Source organism: Falco punctatus (assembly GCF_963210335.1).
Source record: "Falco punctatus genome assembly, chromosome: 4".
NCBI lineage: Eukaryota > Metazoa > Chordata > Aves > Falconiformes > Falconidae > Falco > Falco punctatus.
The window spans coordinates 68506820-68525660 of record NC_137583.1 but is presented as its reverse complement, the minus strand read 5'-3'; the positions used below and the strand labels follow the sequence as shown (position 1 = coordinate 68525660).

General features: G+C 43.0%; 1 protein-coding gene across 1 annotated transcript in view; it reads right to left on the bottom strand.

The window, feature by feature from the left end:
• Positions 1–18841, bottom strand: part of MKX (mohawk homeobox) — a 113317-nt gene that overhangs the window by 48529 nt on the left and 45947 nt on the right. Inside the window, exon 6 of the mRNA XM_080386033.1 lies at positions 1–18841. This exon is cut by the window's left edge and continues 44373 nt beyond it. Coding sequence (XP_080242159.1) covers positions 18655–18841 — 187 coding nt within the window. The 3' untranslated portion in view covers positions 1–18654.

The window sequence follows — 18841 nt, the reverse complement described above, 5'->3', positions numbered from 1 at the left end:
TGGAATGAGCTCAAATCCTTTGAAGATTGTCCATTTGAAAACATTTCTGCTAACTTTTTTCCTCACATCAATTTGCTTATAGATTAATTTTTATAAGCTTTCCATGGGGGGAAAATTGATAATGTGACCCAAAATATTTCTCTTCCAAAAATGGCCGAGTTACAGTGGAAAAAAACAGTTCAGCCACATAAAGATGTGATAGTTATAAAAGCAATGTGAGGGTCTTGCACAGCTCCCCACCTGCAGCAGCTAATTAAGAAGGAGCAGCTGAAGCCAGGTCTTTCCCCTTCCTCAGAAAGGGCTGCTTCCTCTCCGCCAGCACAGCGATGTTCGGGCCTTGCTTCTGGGATTATCCACTGCCTCCAGCAGACAGCCAGCATGGGGGGAAGACTTAAAAGCCCTTTCCAACAATGATTGCTTTTTCCTGGAGGCAGCAGATAATTGCAGAATTAGACCCTAATTCTGTCTTTCTTGTAAGGTTACAGCTAGGTGAGCAATTAGAGCAGCAGCAGCGTTAGGAAGGGGTTAGGTATTTATACAGCCAAATAAACTGTCCAGCGCCCACACCAGTGCTGTTGTGTTAGGTCTTCTGCTTCCATGTGGAGGGACAAAGCTAGAGCAGCTTGTCCTTCGCCATGGCCCTCTGGGACTCAGTTTCTCCACACATCTGCACTGTCCAGGGCATCCATAGGGTACCACATTCAGCAAGACCAAGACCTTTTGACATCTCTAAGCATCATCAATGGTCACCTCTCACTGACTCCCTTCCACCCCTTGCTGCCCCTCTGTGCCCTGCCTACCACATTGTTCCCATACTCTAGGACTCCCCAGGATCAGGCAAGGTGGAGAGGATGCTGAAATCTCCACTGAAGAGTGGACAATCACCAATGGTGGGGTGTTTGCCACACAGCTTTTCTCATTGTCTGGGGTACATGCCAACATAAACCATCTCAGATAGACCTGGATCTTGACTAGTTGGGGGTGCAGCCTCTTTAGGGGTCCACATTTGTGATCTCATTTTTGTAACGATTGATGCATGCTCTATATTTTTTTATAGACCACGGTAGTGGTCAACATTTAATGATGCACAGACAGAGAGCCAAGTGCTGGATTCAGAGACTGCAAGCACAGAGAGTGGAGCTGTGTGGCTCTCTTTAGCTTTCCACTTACTGTACATCCACAGGCACATGCTGGTGCCTCATATTTGTTCCTCACATGCCTTTAAGATCTAAGCTAGAACTGCATATCTTTCTTTTTCTGTCTCTATGTAGCATACCCCAAGCAAGTCTCTGGGTACAATCACTGAATATGGAGTACGATGCATCTTCTTAACTCATTTCTCAGCCTGGGTGACCTGAAATGGCTGAGCTGAAAACATATTCTAGCTCTGAACACACTAAAATTTGGAGGAAGATGTGCTAGTCCCAGGAGGAAGGCTGTCTGCTCCTTCCTGCCTTGCCCTTGGTGTTAATATTATCCCTTGATTCTGCAGCCAGCAGTCCTCAGAGGGCTCCTGCTTGTTGGTTCAAGCTGGGCAGCGCTGACTGTTGCAGCACTCTCCAAATTATCAAGCTGCAACAAGGTCTTTTACCATCTCATACCAGCACACTCTTTCATATAGTCCCTCTGCTGCCTTCTCCTCACCTCATCCAGGGCGTGTGTTCTCTTTCCTCTTGCTTCTTCCTCTCTCTCTCCCCTTCTTCCTCGGCTGCTCTCTCTTCATTGGCTCTCAACCACTTAATTTAACCAGCCACAGCTGCACCTCATCTACATCAGCCAACCCTCCGCCCCTGAAGCCAACCCACAGTTGTATATTATTAATGCTAATTAACCCAGCTTCATTCCTCTACACTGACAATTTACTGCTACAGGGTGCTGTCCCATCCAAGGGACAGTAGAGGGGTGGGCAGAGCAGTCAGTGTCTGGCTGTGATGACAGTGGTGCTGGGAACAGCCTTCTGCTGCTGTGGTGTAGCTGTTACGCATCTCTAAGGGCAGGGTTTCACTTGGTGACTGCCACCTAAATGGGGGTTTCTGACGGTAAGTGTCCACAGGTGTGTGAGGTGGAGAGGTATAGCAACTCAGCAAGAAAGTTGTGCTTTAGGGGGAGCAGAATCCCTCTGCAGGCTCCACGGACAATTTTGATGAAATCTCCATCATGTCAATGTGAGTTTAAGTGCCTGGCTCACATGGAAACCTTCATTTTGACTCCCAGATTTGATGTCCTGAACTGAATCATGCCCACAGGGCTCAGCAGGATCCGCTCTTGGGAGGCGATGCTCACCCAGATCTGGGCTGGTTCATGGACCCATCCAGAAGGCAGTCCCAGGAGTGCTGTGAAAGCCAGGCTGCTCTCCGCAGCTTGCAGTCATCCTGACTTCGTAGCTTAGGTTTGAGGTATCTGCAGTCCCAGCTCCTTCTGGGCACATTCCTAGGAAAATCCAGAGGAAGCAAGCCCAGACAGTGCTCTGAGCACTCAGTTAATGCCCTGTAATACTGGCTATGGCACCCCTGTGTGTTCCTGCAGAAGACATCAGATCTGGGCTTCACTGCTCTGCGCGGGTTGCTCTACGTGGCAGGCTAGTGCAGCTAAACCCAAACTCTGAGTGCATTCCCTGGATCAAGCCATTCATTTGAACCTGGCCTTCTACCTCCTGGCTATTTTCTGCAACTCTTAAAGCCTGACATCAGTTACTACCTCTGTCCTCATCCTAGTGTCATTCAGTTGCCTTTAGGTAGAGCCTCAAGAGAAAGACACCAAGTGGTAAGCTCAGGTATTGGGCTGAACCTGACTAATGTCACACAGAGACTGCTTCAGCAGCTGGTCTCAGGGCTAGGTGCCAGCTCAGTTGCCAGCCTGTGCCTGGCAGCAGGGGAAAGCCTAATGACAGCTTCCTCCTTCCCCTCTTGGGCTTGAGCCTCAAGTTCACCACATGCCCCTGAACTTAGTAGATTTCTTGAAAGTCCCGCCTCAGCTGCCACAGCTGTGCATTGAACCAGTTTTCCTTGCTGGTCACTGTGGCCCCAGCGTGCAGCACAAGTGTAGGTTTGTTTTTCAGTGTCTGCACGCACTGTCCTGGTGCCTTCTGGTGCCTCATGGAAAACCAGGCATGACCTCTGCCCGAAGGAATTCAACCAGGCAGCGAGATGTCTAGCTGCTAGAAAATCACCTGCAATTATTCACACCCTCAAAATTGCAGGAGCAAAATGAGAGCCTGCTTTTCAAAATCAGGTCCATTATATGTCTGCAAAGTATATAATCTCCACATAATTCATCAACACCATTAATCTAAACTCCTAGGTACTGAGCTCAATAGCGCATGTGTTTTCCATGTGTGTGTAATATCAAACAAACCTGTGTTTAACTTGTCAGAATATAATCAACTTCCATTAATTACTTCAGTATGAAGTCTCCCATACCAATGGTTCTTCATATAATCACTCAAAAAGCTTTTATTGGGGAGCTAAACAGCTCAATAACACTAATTAATTGTGTTTCTTGGACAACTGAGATTGTATAAGTGGAAAGGTGGTTTTGGTACATTTCCCACTACATTGATTTTCACATTTCTGGAACGCATTTCCCCATAATAGTCATTAGTGCACAGAGAGAAGAGTTGGAAAGGTGCGGTAGAAGCACGGCATTCCTGAAATATGATTTGAGATTTGTAGTGGATCTGCACTGTTTGCCAGAAATTCAGACTCTGGCAAATAACTTAGCCTTTCTAGGCTGTTTGCCCAATAGGCTGAGTAAAAAAACCAGCAAGCCTAAAAATCTGCCAATATTTATGTACCAGCGTGTAATTCAATTGTTTTATTGCAGAGTAAAAATGACACAAGAGAGAGGGGAGGACGGAAACTCTGCAAGTACAGGGGGAAAAATATGAAGCATTTCAATGTTAGTGTTAAAGAATTTTAAGACCTTTAATTAAACCACCCCAAAACTCACAAGCTCAACAAAACCAAAAAAGAAAGAGAGCAATTGCTCCCCCGGGGCTTTCAGGGCTTTACTTCTACACATATTTTTCTAATTCCACGTAGAGGAACAAAGAATGTGCTTTTCCCACCTGAGAAGTGTTGTTTAGTGATTCATGAAGCTTTCTCCCTTGTCTGAAGCAGAGATTTCTCAGTTACGTACCCTAGGGCTGTGCCACTGCAGAGCAGAAGAGGGCTGGCTGGGGGTGGGGTGGTGGGGGGTGCCAGTAGGGAGGGGGTGAAGCCTGGGGAGCATTGCAAATCAGCAGGATATTACTTAATGTCATGTGTGTATGTATTTATGTATCAGGAGTACATTAATTGTTGCACTCGATGGCATGGAAAAGTAAATAAAAAGCCTCTCTCAGCTGGATGGTGAATGCCGGTTGTGGGTTTGGATTTGCATTTCAGGGCTCCATTCACTGCTGGTTTTTATCTTTTCAGTCTCTCGGTGCAGCTCCAGTGTTATCTCAAAAGCAACATCTTTTTTGTCTACACAAATACTCAGCAGCACTCAAAATACAAATCTTCTTATCCACATGTTCATAGCCTTTTGCCTTTGAAGTGTGTCACCGCACCCCCCACCACCACCCCCCCATCCAAAAAATACAGATCCCACTCAATGGAAATGTATGGCACAGCCAGTGCCTCGGTAAATCAAGATCAAAGTGTGCTTAAACCCTATGAGATTGTTCTTATTTAGTAACTTATTCTTCTTGAGTAGTAAACATTGTCACAAAGAAGTCATCATTCAGTCCTGTGCCCTATTGAGCCAGGCTCTGTAAAAGTCAACCCATCTCTGGAAAAGCTTTATCTACAAAGGGGCAAAGATGTATTGGGAAGTGTGAGGGGGGAGGGAGAAAATTGTAGACGAATGTATTGTGGTGGCTTAGGGCTTTACATTGTCCCTTGGTCTAAAAGGCAGAGTTAATTCTGACCTGCAATTAACTGAGGACCAAAGTCTGCACTTTAATTCAGTAGTTTGAAGAAAGACATTAAATAATTATTAATAATAATTGTCAGGAACTGGAACATCTACTGCTGTGTTGCTTTTGCTGGTAATTTGAAAAATAGGTGGTCCAGCAGTTCTAAGAAATAGAGAAAAATCTTGTCATTACATATGCCCAGACTGTAGTTTCTTAAAGGACCAGCTACAGATTCTTGACCTCTCATGCTCTTTCATTCTGACTATGGAGTGAATACTATATTTTCCAGGCAGACCTCTCAAAAGCCATTTGGTAAAAATCTGGTGCCAAGAGACAGACAACAGTATCAGTATCACACAATTGCTCCTGTGAGGATCTCACGAGACATTTCTACCATTTCCATAAGTAAGTATGCTGTCACAAGTTGTTTTTTGCAACTCTTGTTAAAGGAGCAGAATCTTAACACAAGAAAATGGATGTTGGCCTAAATAAACAACTAAACTCGTAGTCTCGCTGAAATACTGGCAAGTCACAATCAGGGTCTCTTTAATCCTTGGCACCAGGTGGAGTCAGAGGGAGGAATCCATGTTCACTAACAGATAATGTCCCATGCTGGTCAGATCTTTCAGATCTAAGGCATTTGACTGATTTCCATCCTCCATGACCGGTAGTTTAGCTTAATAACCAGATCCCATTAGCAGTATCTGTGATATTCCTCTTTCCTACTTCGAGAGCCAAAGCCTATTTCTATCATGCTGCGCTTGGATCTGTTTCAGGTTTCATCATCCTCCCGAACGTTTCTGACCACTTATGCAAGTCCTTCACATCAAGAATAGCTCATTCGGCACACACAAACAGTCGGATCGTCAGCCTTTGCAGCAAACACCTTGTGAATCATGTAGCTGGCAAAGAAAGGGGATTGAATTTGCTATAGTGACTGGATCTGATACAACGGTAATAAAATTCTTGTCTCTTTTGTATCAAAAGTGATTGTGTATCTGTGGCTAACGGAATTGCCAGTGGTTGCAAAAAAAATGAAAAAAAAATCGTATCACAATGAATGTATGCAAGACTCTTAAATTCTGGTTTACTTTCCCCCCTTTCAATTTCTGGCTCGATCTCCATCTTTGTGCATAGCTTGACTTCGCTTTGCCTCCTACTCCCGCCTCCCCATTTCCCTATCCACCAGTTTCTTTCCGTAGTGAGCTGCTCATACCTAGAAACATATTCAAACTGTCCCTTTGAGTCAATATACCAAGTCTTTTCACTCCCAGCAGAGCCTTGCTTCTGAATGATCCGTCTTGTCACATAAGGAACATTCGTGATGGTTTTTTACACATCCTGCTGGCCTGCGTGCTCTCATAGAGCAGCTCTGGGGATCCACCAGCAGCAATTTCCTTGGCTTTGTGGCGCAGAGTGTGAATCCCCACTCGAACTACAGGCGTTTGTTTTCCTGTTAGTTGGCGTCATTGACCACAAACCAGCCTGTCAAATAGGGTGTCAGTTAACATGTTCAGCAACCCCTTTTGAAGCTTGAGGCAAACTGTGAAATAATTTCTTCCCCTGTTGGCATCTTTTGTGAAACTAGAATTTCTCAGCATTCACCAGAGGCTCTGGAGCAAGTGTTACTTGAAGCAGCTTATAGGATCTGTTCCTGTGTTTTTCTTTGTGGTCTGTCTGCCTGTGTCAGGCTCCAGAACACAGTGAAAATGTTCAGTCTCCCATGACATTGACTAGAGGGAATATAGGCTAATCCTGCAATGCAGCCTCCAGAAAGCTTGGTGCGGGAACTCCAGGTTCTGCTCAAAACAAACATACCTTCTGGAGGGTTTCTGCCCAAGTATTTTCTGTGGAGGCCAAAAGCACTTACCGATCCTTCAGGAGTTGTTCCATTGCACCTAACTGGAAATTTCCTTGCTTTCTTCTTCTGGCAATTCTAACTTTCATGTTAAATGTACATCCCTCTTTGTCAGTTTCCATGTTTTTCAGGTCTGTTGTCTTCCATCTGGGAGCCACCTTTGTCCTTTATGTTAGGCTCTGAAAGGCTGGAAAAGTTAAACAGCCTCCAGTGGATGGCTGCCCAGTCTCCTCCACTGGCTGGCTGGTGGGATCAGAACACACTGTCCTTCCCCTCCACTCTTTCACCTGGAATGTAAACACACCTCCTAAAACCGAAGGAGTAAACCAGCTGCTATTCCTTCTTTTAACCATCTATTGAGCAACAGACCTACATGCCATGATTATAAGACAGACTGCTGAAATGGAAAATAAGGATGGGGAAGTGACCTGAAGAGGCCATCCTGCCCCAAAGTAGGATCAGTTACACCTATTTAATTCCTGATTAATATCTCCCTAACTTGTTCTTAAAAAAATCTTCAGTGATGGGAGGTTTACCACCCACACAAGCAATGTATTCCAGTGCTTCCCCATCTGATCCCCCTTCTGCTGTTGGCATGTTCTACCCAGTAACTCACCTACCATCTCCTTTGCTGCAGTTAAACCCCATTATTACTCAACTGTACTATGGTACAGAGAACAGATTATTCGCTTTTGCTGGCCACATATACCTGAAGATTGTTATCTTCTCTCCACTCAATAACCCCAGATCAGTCAGTTCTTCTTTCCAGTTCATGCTTGCTCCTGATCTGGTAACTGTGGGTGCCTCCAGTTGGTCCCTATTTTTTGTAAGTGCAACCCCAACACAGCTCAGCCAAGCAGAAGACATTAGTTACATGTCATATAGCCCAACCAACACTTAAATGTACAACACAGTGTGTCATTTCTTTTTTCACAATAGCGGGATTGGATCATCTTCACCTTGTGAACAGCTGTCATCTGCTCCTGTGGAACTAGCTACCTCCCCATGCCCTACGCAGTTCATCACTTTTGTTCGCAGGTCCTTGCAATACAGTTGATTAATTCTGTTATTTCACCAGTGTATCAGGTAATCTTAAATTCTAACCCTAGCTGCCGAGGTACTTGTAAGGGGCACCAAGCTGACAACAAGAAATGTGCCAAGATTCTGCATTTCAACAGATGCGCTTTTTTTCTGCTCAAGACCACCATGAAGAGGGAGCACACACTGGTGGCAGCAGCCAGAAGCCTTTGCTGGACTACATGCCCCCCAGGAACCCTTTGTATAAAACTAATAGCACATATGGCACAGCTGGGGAACCTCTTCTTTATTCCTTTAGCCAAGCTATTGATGAAAATATTGATGAAACACTGGTGAAAATACAAACAGCCGAGGACAGACTCTGTGAAAGTCCTTGATGAATACTTCCATTTTGACAATGAGTCTCTAGTAACTTCTCTGAGTTTCAACTTCTTTTATACAGTCTTGATGGTGCCACAATATTTCCTCTGCTTATTTATGAGAATTTCACGTAAGATGTTGCTAAAAGCCTAACTAGATTCCCAGTAGCTGTCTGATGCATTGCAAGTCTTCCATACTGACAGTTCGCTGTACTGTCACAGAAGGAAATTAAATTGGTTTATGTGATTTGTTTATAAGAAGCCTGCGCTGACTGTTACTTTTAGTACCTTGCTGTCTTTCAGGTGATTATGCACAGCTTAACTGGCTGTTCCTGCAGTTCCCAGAGATGTCAGCCAACCATCTGGACTTCTCCAGTATGTCCCCTGTGTGGATGGGTGGAACCTGTTTTGGAGAAGCAGTGGGCACCCTTGTACAGTGAAAACAGCCAGATATGGGGCTGCTTACCTTGTCCTACGGGATCAAGAGCAGCCATGTCTCTTACTGACCTGCTGTTGCAGAGAAGGTGTAGGCAGGATCTGGGTGCAGGTGAGCCTCAAGTGGTGGTGTCCTGGCTGACCTGCAGGGACTGAAGAAGTGGGTGAAACACAGATGCAGGGGACTTTGTGTCTTAGAGCACTTTGCCTGTGATTTGCCCTCCTGTCTGGGTTAGTGAAGCAGTGCCTCAGGCTAGAGCGATGCTGAATCACCAGCACCTGAAGGCTCGCTCCTCAGTGTGTCTCTGAGCTACAGCTTCTCTGAGGTGTACTTCTGACCTCAGCAATGGGAGCCACCAAAACAAATGAAAGAAAGACATCGAGATATGTTGCCAGGATTCTCAGTAAGAGGTGAAAAACGGAGTCTCTGGGATCTTTCATGCTCAAGTGGAAACCAATATCAAAGCTCCATTGGTTTTGATGAAAGGAGAATTCAGCCCAGGGGCTGTGACATTTAAGACTTCACAGATGAAAAAGTAACAAGTCCTTCCTGGTTCTGCATGGGACTGTTTTTCTTCTCATTCTCATAGAACAGGTTTAAAAAATTACACTTGGCATTTGGTTTCTATGCTACCATTTTGTTGCTGTTGAGGGAACGCAGCAAGAAGTAGCTAAGTATTAGTTTACATAATAATGTTTCCATATGCCTGTATTTAATTTCCAGTTGTAAATCCAGGTTCCACCAAATCCCACTCTTATGCTGGTACATGTCCTTGTGAAACAGATACAGGGAATATTTCATGTTATAAATTGGGTATAGAGTTCCCACCTCAGCTGCCTATTAGGAAATTGCAAAAAAATTGCAACCTTCTTGTATTTTTGTTCCTGAAAGGGAATCTGATTGATGCTTCTTAGAAGATGGTTGATACTGACTGCATTATATAGAAATGCATACACAGAAAACACTTTTATTGCAAGTAGCCTTGTTTGAGGTAGCAGTAACAGAAATGTGCTTTTCTGGGAACTAAGACCATAAAGGAAAGCTTATATTTAAAAGGTGAGAGACAGTGAGTAAATATAACTTGTAACTGTGTAACACTTTACATACTTCAAAGTGACAAAAGCACCAGACTTTCCAGACAGAGCCTCCTCCGGTTTGGCCCTGAACACGGCCTGATGGGGTTACACCAGCCTGGGCAGGTTGCTCTCAAGACCGTTCTGCTGCCCACCTACTGGCACCCTTCTCAGCAGATGTCAGCTTCAGGAGTGTAGTCAGGGGTTTAAAAGACTGGAAATGACTAAGATTTTCTTTGCTCTACATCCTGAAGCATGTAGAGACACTTGGCTGTTTGGGTTTCTGTCACATTTTTTTGGCACGTGGTTTCACTGCCAGTGAAGTGTTGCAGCAAATCTTGGACCACTCTTGAGTTTTCTGGTTGCCGTTACACTGACCACTGAGACATGCATTTCTTATTGCTGTTGCGGTCTCTTTTTAAGTGGTGGGGATTCCATCTTCAGTCTGACACCCCTGCCTTCTCTTGCTTTCTCCATTATTTGTAATCAACAGGCATGAACTAACATCACATAGGTTCCTCCATTACCACAGCAGGTGTCTGCTCTCCAAGGATGAGGAGTAATAGCAAATGCTCTGCTCACCGTCTTAATTTTCCGGCCAAATGCAAATTCTTTTCATCATCCCCGAGAGAAGCAAAAGTCTCTGTTTCTCTTAAACCCTGGTTTTTTGAAGGCAACAGGACACTGATACAAAGGTGACCTACAGCAAAAGCAGCATCGTGCTTGCTGAAATGATTCAGCATAAAAACTAGTACTCTCAAAATCAAGTACTGAAATACAGACTTTTATATTCACAGATCACCATGCAAAATTGCTCTCATTTTCAAAACATTGAGCATTAAAAATTCTTCCATGCAACTGTGGGGGGTGTGTGTATTTTTCCATCCTGTGGAAATTTTTGAGATGTTAAAACCTTCTTGTTTTAAAATGGCTTGGGAAGTGTAAATATATAAACAAATGAATATGAATGGCCAAAGGAACATTTTAAAAATCACAGTAAACATAATTTGGTAACCTCAATGTTTTGATAAGTTTCAATGATTTATATTTTGGCTTCGATTTCAACCTTTTTTACTATAATTATCTTACATTTCAAGACAAAACAATTAATCTGGAAAACTAGACTTCTTCATTGAAAAAAAAAAAAAAAAGAAATTTTGGGGTTTGATCATCTCCAAGCTTTCTTAAAAGAAATCCAAAGATATTAAACACAGTTGTCCTGTTCCACAAAATGTTTCCGTTTTGCTGACCTGGCATTTTATTTGCAAAGATCTAGCTGAAACACTGCTGACCACTTTTCATGACTACACTGGCTGCCATTGAGTACTTGGAACATTTTAAAATCTGGCCACATATTTTGTGGCCATTTCACAAGATCCCCAAAGTTAGATTCACATTTCAAGTGCTGCCCAAAATGCTTAGCCATGTATTTCAGTTATACACCCTCACTCCTCCCTGTGAAGAGAAGGCTGGCTTCATTTCTCTCTGTATGTGAAGACATCAAATGTGAATTTACTGTTCAAGAGGAATCCATCGGTGCAGTGCAGTGAAGGCACTGAAGCCTCCAGTAAGGTGTCTGTAGATCTGCTGTCCTCTGGCAGGGTTGATTTTTGCTGCATGACTTCTGGATTTTTTCTGAACATGATAAGCACATTCCTGTTATCAGGTCTGGCTGGCAAAGGCTACAAAGGGTGCGAAAAAGAAGCTTAAAACCCCTTTGAGTGAAGATTCTCATCCTCAAACCAGTTCATATAAGGAAGATCAGACAGCTTTATTGAATGTCCCCAAGTCACAGGGATGGTCCTCAGTGAAGCATCTTATCTTACACCTGAACTTCTACATCCACAAATTCCTGGACTGCAAGAATTCTTTTATAACCTGGAAAGACATGTTTACCACTTCCTAGGATGAGGTTTTCCAGGTGCTTCAGTGTGAGTCTCATTTGATGTTACAAAGGAAGGTAGGCAGTGGTGGCCTGAGCCCACGAGGTCTCTTCTTGGTATAGTACCTAATGTCTTGTTTCTCAAGAGAGCGGTTTGTCTTCCCTGACTTTAGCCTTGTTAGGTTTGGGCATCTGGTTTCATGTAGTAGCTTATTCTCCTGCTGCAGTCTGTGAAGAGATGAAGTACTGCAAAAGGTCATGCCTGCTCTGAAATGCAATTTTGATTACACGACATCAGATACCTACAGTTCTTTAAGTGCATTAAACTGAGAGTACCACTTACAAAACAGCACTGCTCTTTCCTACCTTCAGAGCATCACAGCAGCAACCGAGCAGTGAGAGACATCCCGTAGATGGGATCCTTATTCCACATTCCCTGGCGCTTAGAGTGTCCCCAGGGGAGACAGCCAGCAACTCTGCACGGACCAAACCCAGGACAAGGCTTGCCTGGGCTCACACAGGAAACGTGTGGCAGGAAAGAGCCTGCACTCCAGTTCTTCACCAACAAACTACCTTTCTTGTGCTCAAGATAATGTGCCTTTACCGTAAAGAAAGAAATTTCCCTAATTTGTGGTTATTTACAGCACTGTAAATCAGGCACATGCCACGAAGTGCCAATAAAAATTGTTTAAAATCAGCCTTAAATAGCTAAACTCTCAACAGCAGCTCATAAAATGAGACTTGGCAGTTCTTAGGTAGTTATGGTTAAATTGACAGTCCTTTGGGGAGTTAAGATAGCCAAAAGCAGTAGTAGTTAGGAGTGAAGTGATAGATGGTGGAGCTTGTTGGTTGAAGAGCCTCTATTGCACGCTCTTGAGATTTCATATGTTCGCTGGCCCTGAGCTGGAAGAAGGGAGATACCAGACTTTGTCACTGAACACCAGCTTGTTGAATCATACGTCCTTCATCTATATGGCCCCAGAAACTGCAAAGCCAGAAGAGTGAGCTTTGGCATGAAGGATCCCATTGCTGTCTGCATATAACAAGAGACTGTTCATGCAAGAAAGACAGAAGGAGAATCAAGTCCAAAACAGGCTGAAAGGAAAGTGAAGGAAACTTGAAGAAGGGACCAACACCACAAATGAAAAAAAGCCCATCCATAAAGAAACCAGATCTCAACTCCTTTTAAAAAGTCAGGTGCATGAGTTATATTAGCCTCGAGCCAGGTCTAACTTCCGCTGCCAATAACCACTTCCACTGCCAATAACCCAAGCTGACATAACAGCAACATTAAGGAGGTTTGGGTTGGGTTTTTTTCTTTTTTTCTGTTGCATTAGGCATTCATGTCTCTTTTCCACTTGTTTTTTTTTTTCCCTCTTCTTTTTTTTCACAAGGTACTTGTATTTTAGCCAACCTCCTCCCTTCTTGTTAAACAAGAGGAGTTTCAAGATGGGGTCCAAAACTAAACACTGGCTCAGCAACCCAGCACTGTGAAAGCTGTGGGTTTGGGTCTCAATTCTGCTGCTAACGGGGATCAAGCACACCCAGACACTGGCAAACCGACTCGTACAACATGAACTCATCAGACTGGATTCCTGTAGTGTCCCTTGCAGCTTGTCAAAGCGGTGCTCTCAGGCAATTCAGCCCTTTGCATCATGCTTCATCTCACTCTCCTGCCCTAGCTAACTAGGGAGGTATTTCACCACAGCTCACCCAGCTGTCAAGTGTCCCTGTACAAACAACAGCTCAGCTGTGCAGAGGACTGTTATTGTCCTCTTTGCAATGCTGCTCCGAAGCCCAGAGAAATTTGAGGCCGTTGCTGTGGGAAGTGAAGGCATAGAACCAGCCATGGTCCAAAAGCTGCACAGATATAGTAACACGGTGCTACGTCCAGTGGTGCTCTGCTGGGGACCTTGATGTGGCAGCTCAGGCTTGACTCCAAACTTCGTTACCCAGTTTCTGAACCAGGCCACGTTTCTGTCCAGCTGGCTCAGTACAGGTATGCAACTGCCTGCACTTGGCTGTGGAAACATGCTTTGGCCCTCAGACCTTCAGCAATGCTCGGATGTGTTCAGTTAGGAGCCTGGATCCCTTTGAGGTTCTTTCTGATTGTCTAAGTGTCAGATTGTTCATAGTAACACAGGAATAAATCAGGGGTCCGTCATGCTTGAACTTGTCACCATGACCACTGAATTGGTGCCCACTGCTTGTGGACTAATGGAGGGTCTGGTGGACTACTGGAGGGTCTGGTGTCCTCAGTCTGTGCCAAGTTTAGGTCCCATTTTCCTGCAAGTAAGAGGCGAGGGTTTAAGAAAACACTAAAGACTGAGTGGAAGCACAACAGAGTTGAAGGCTTCACAGCAGAACGTAAGATTTCACAGCAAAAAACATCCATAGGTGTGAAAAAGTCAGCCGTGATGGAAGACAGCTGCACCCTTCCCTTTGCCACACAGCAAGTGGGCATCTGCAACAGCACCCAGCCCAGGGAGCAGTGACAAGCTTTGCTGGTTTAACTGCTTTTCTCTCCTGGCATTACCAAGATCCTGGCTCTGCCAGGGCTGCTCTGAGGACCTCAGCGCTCTTTTGAATGTGCAAATTATGAGTAAGACTTGTATAACCCTGGTGGAGCTCAATTTGTAGGAGATCTACTGCAGCTTTGGGAGGCTGGATGACTAGTCATAATCTCATTTTCCACCCCACACAGGGGACTTACCAATAGATACACCTGTCTCCTCCAGCCCTTGGAAGCCATGCAGGGGAATATGGCCCAGAGCTTCCTCAAGACCAAAAGAAACAGGCACCGCTGAGCCTGAAAACCTCTGGATGGATTCCTGAAGGAGGGTCTGAGCTGGGTGGCTGCAGCCCCGCAGCTCAGCAGTGCCTTGGTAGGCAGGGTGCAGTGGGCCCTGCTGACGTGCTACCCAACAGCCCTGACCGGCACTGAGTGATTCCTGATGCCAGTATTCGCTCACTGTGGTGAAACAGGGAGAGAAGGCACCTCCCTGGTGCTTCAGAGTGTTCCCAGGGCAGCCAGAAATTCCTTTCCCTGGTGCAGGTCCCATTTTGACTAACGTAGAATGAGTCCTACCCTCTCTCCCACTGCTGGGGATGTCGCAGTGGGTACAAAGAAGGACTTTCTGGGCATTAAGAGTATGGTGAGTTCTGGAAGGTCACGATTATCAGAGATCCCACTCATTTTTATAATCAAGGCTGCTTCCTGTAATAGTATCTCACATTTGGTGTTGTGGATCTCCACTGATGGATAGTTTAGGTGGATAAAAACATAATTCATCGAAGCCAGGGCACGTAATGAAAAACTAGCTGGGTAAAGCGACAATGAAGAAACAGGTTTAAGCCCACACAGCCCTTCCTCTGGTCTAAGCTAAATCTATTCTTCCTTGCATAGTACAGAGGTGTTATCAACCTGCCTTCCCTATCTTCTCCTTCTAACCCACACTGCAGCCGTTACTTCATGCACTTGCATGCGGACATCCAAGTTTAGCTGCCATTCTTTGCCAAACTCCAAATCAAAACTTAAGCCACAAAGTTAACAAATGTCCTCAAAATGGTCCATGTGTTGTCCCAGGACTTGCTCTCAGTCTCCCTGGTGGAACTGCTTCACCTGGTGCACATATTTATATATTAGGCCACCAACTAATAAAATGAAGCCACGAAGTGAGAACTATAGCTCTGTTGTAGCTGTTGTAGAGGAGACTGTAGTCCTGATCCCAATGTATACTCTAACTAACTACTAAGAGCTTGGCACAATCAGAACTCCCCTTACTCTCAATGGTTTATGAGGTTGGGAGTGCTCAGCTCTTGCAAATGATGTGACAGAGTAGGTAGGAGCAGAATGAGTTATTTTTTCCATGTCAGACTTGGGTACAGAGTAGATGCCAAGAAGCTCAGCATCATTAGGATGAGGGTGTTTCTATGCATTCCCAACAGCGAAAGTCAGGCTGTACATATTCCCTCAGGAACTCGCGTTATCAACTGAATATCCAGACCTCCACAGACATGTTGGATGGCCACAGATATTACAGTGGTATAATTACGTCACAGATAAGCAGGACATAAATCCTGAAAGTGCCAACTGCCCACCAAAACCTTAGTTATCACTCCTGCTGTATAACTGGAGGAACATTCCTGAGGCACAGAAGTTAGGAGCCCAGCTGCACTGGGCTCTCGTTGCTATGAGCGCTGAACTTCTAGATGGGCTGATTGCATCTCCTTCTCCACTAAGGCTCCACAGCCAGTGTATACATACATAGCACCACAGACAAATGTAGCCTGTACTCATAAAGAGCCCTAAATGACCAAAGTCTTTCCCAGCTTAGGGACCTTCTCCAGTGCCTCAGGACATTAGCTATGGCTTCCTGCTGCGCTCCTCCAGTGTGAAGGATTTATAAGCATCGTGCCATGTTGCCACCAGCAGTCATTAGCATAATCTTGCTGAACAGTCATTTTCATCAGCGACGTGTGAAACTACTTCACATAACCATGCACCACAAGGTGTATTAATCAAAAGAGTAGCACTCCTGTTTTGTCTTTGACTATCCCATACTTGCATCCCAGTATAGAGAAACCCCGACTACAGCGGGAAACCAGAAATGCAAATGACTAAGGACAGATAAATGAATATTTAATTCAGACGAGCAAGATGTTGTTTGCAGTTATTTATTTTACTAAAATGGTTACATATATTGAAACAAAGAAGAGCAATAGTAATAATGTTTGTTTTTCTGATATCATAAATAATTATTGAGTCTTCATTAGCTGTTGGCTCAGCATTGATCGTGATTTTTGTTATTTAAAAAAAGACACACACATAATTCATTAGAATTTGTGTTTTCAGAAAACTCTAAAGCAGCAGTAGAAAAAAATAAATTAAAGGAAATAGTAACAAGAAATTATGCCAAGTATTTTTTAAATGTAAAACCAACTTGATGTGTTCTACAGATTATTCTTTGTGCTTTGATCATTTAAAAAAAGAACCATGAACAAGTTGTTTACACAATGGCTTGTCTTCTCTAGTTTTACTCCAGAGAAGTCCCCAAAAGTACCTTTTTTACATGACAAATTTTGTTGTCATTTATACAGACAGAAACACTATGAATATTTCTAACAGAAAAGTTTGTCAAAACCATCAATTTATTGTCACAAAATATTTAATACCAGAATAACTTATAATAGTATGAACAAAAGTGAAGTATTAACTCTGCTATTAGTTATAAACTCACATTATTATGTCAAAATCCAGTAAAGTATCAAAAATTAATGTCATGGAATCTTAGACATATAATGATGCAAGTCAGTAAAACATATACTTCAACTGTTCATACAGTCATGACATACATTTCTTGCTTGGCACTTTAAGTCAATGCAAATCAGCAATTTAGAAAACAAAGTAAAAATATATATGTACAAAATATTTTCATATCAAATCATTTTCATTGTACACTAAATAAACCCAACAACATGTTATGTTACATCAAAAAGTTTCCTAAGGAGTCACACCAAGGCTGATAATTTGCAATGTATCTTGACTATTTTAGTGCAACTGAAACAGCCTCTACTTGCAAGTTAGTTTCATCATTGGCACAGCCCTGCTTCCATTGAAGTGGGAGTTCTGCCATTAAACTCAGTGGGAGCAGGACTGAAGTCCCGTGTTGTTCATTGATGGCTCACCAAAAAGAGAAACAAGGAAAGGGATAAGTAGGAAAAAACCTGACAGGATACCCACAGGAAAAAATCCAAATCCTAGCAACAATCAGCTCTCTTCCAGTTTTCTGTAACTGATTCAGTATAAATCGGTTTTGGCTTTGCCACTGTTGATTCAAGCGCTGTAAACCTCATTAGACTATTGTTATATGACTTAAGAATAACTTGTACACCTCGCAATAAAACTTAAAAATAAACCTGGTTTTATGCTAGTTATTACACTCAATAGCAGTCAAGTTTAGAGACATAACATCTCATACATTGTTTAGTATCTACTTAAAACCCTCCCACCTTAAATGCTGAGATTTTTCAATGTTTCATTTCCTATTTGTGTTTCTACTTTGGACTTTGATAGTTTATATTATAACTTTTTCTCATTGAAATGTGAACTGTCAATCAACTGCCTTCATTTATGCAGTACCTACAAAATAAAAATGTTTAAACCACATTAAAGTAGTAAGTTCCACCATGGAAACTTTTTGAGCTCCATTGCAAATCATAAATGGCACTATAGATTTAGTTTTGTACAAGAAGAAATCAATTTCACTTCTATGAAAACCTCAGTAAGTCACTAGCAAAGCTTCAGAATTATAGAAATTCAACTTGAATTTACAGCTAGTCTGGCTAACCTTCTCAACTAGAAATCTTTAATAAGCAACACAGCTGGGAGCATACATATAAGTTCAAAATAATCTGAACAATTAACTTATTTCCTAAATTTGTGTGTTCTAGAGTATTGCACTTTTCAAAGGAATGATTTTGGTATTTTAATATACTGCATATACAGGTAAGAAACATGCATAACAACCTCATCGTCACTTTGACAAAACATACTGTACAATTTTTATAACACTGTTCATCAAAAAAAGAGAGAGAAAATGATGTAACAATTTCATTAAGACTCGTCAATTTGTACAAGTCAAATAAACACAACTCTCCAGGGCCTCCAGCAGTAATGTGTTTAGCCCTAGGCTGCTTAAGCCCACTTGGAATAATATACAAAGTTTAAGCATTATGGCATTGTCATTTTGAGGCATAATACTGTTGTACTATGCCCACGTTATAGCTTATTTTTTGAAAGCAAGGCACTTACTGTAATAGCATTGCAAACGTCCTATGCGCACTTTGATTAACATAAAATAAGTTAATGTTTTGATAAAACCAGATTTTTTATAATTTACATGCCTTTTATAGAAGCAATTGAACATTTCATTTAATACAATGAAAACATCTGAGTCAGAAGGAACATTATTTTTTTCAACTGACCATACTGTGAAAGGGGGCCTATTTTCCACATTTGCCTCTTATGTGTGAATCTGATTTTGCTGAAAACCAATCCTGCAAGGAAAATGTCCGTTTGACAGGAAAAAGAAAAAGGACCCATCTTTTAAAACTGCTGAACTAATGGCACTTTAACAGTCTTTACTTCTGATATATGTGATGATTTCTGAATGATGCAGCTGGTGGTTCCCTGCAGTTTATCCTTCCCCTGGGCAAGGTTTGTTAGGGCCATAGCTGCGTTGATCTCCTTCCAGTATGTTTCATCTTTGCTGGTTCCTTTTCTGTTAGCTGCG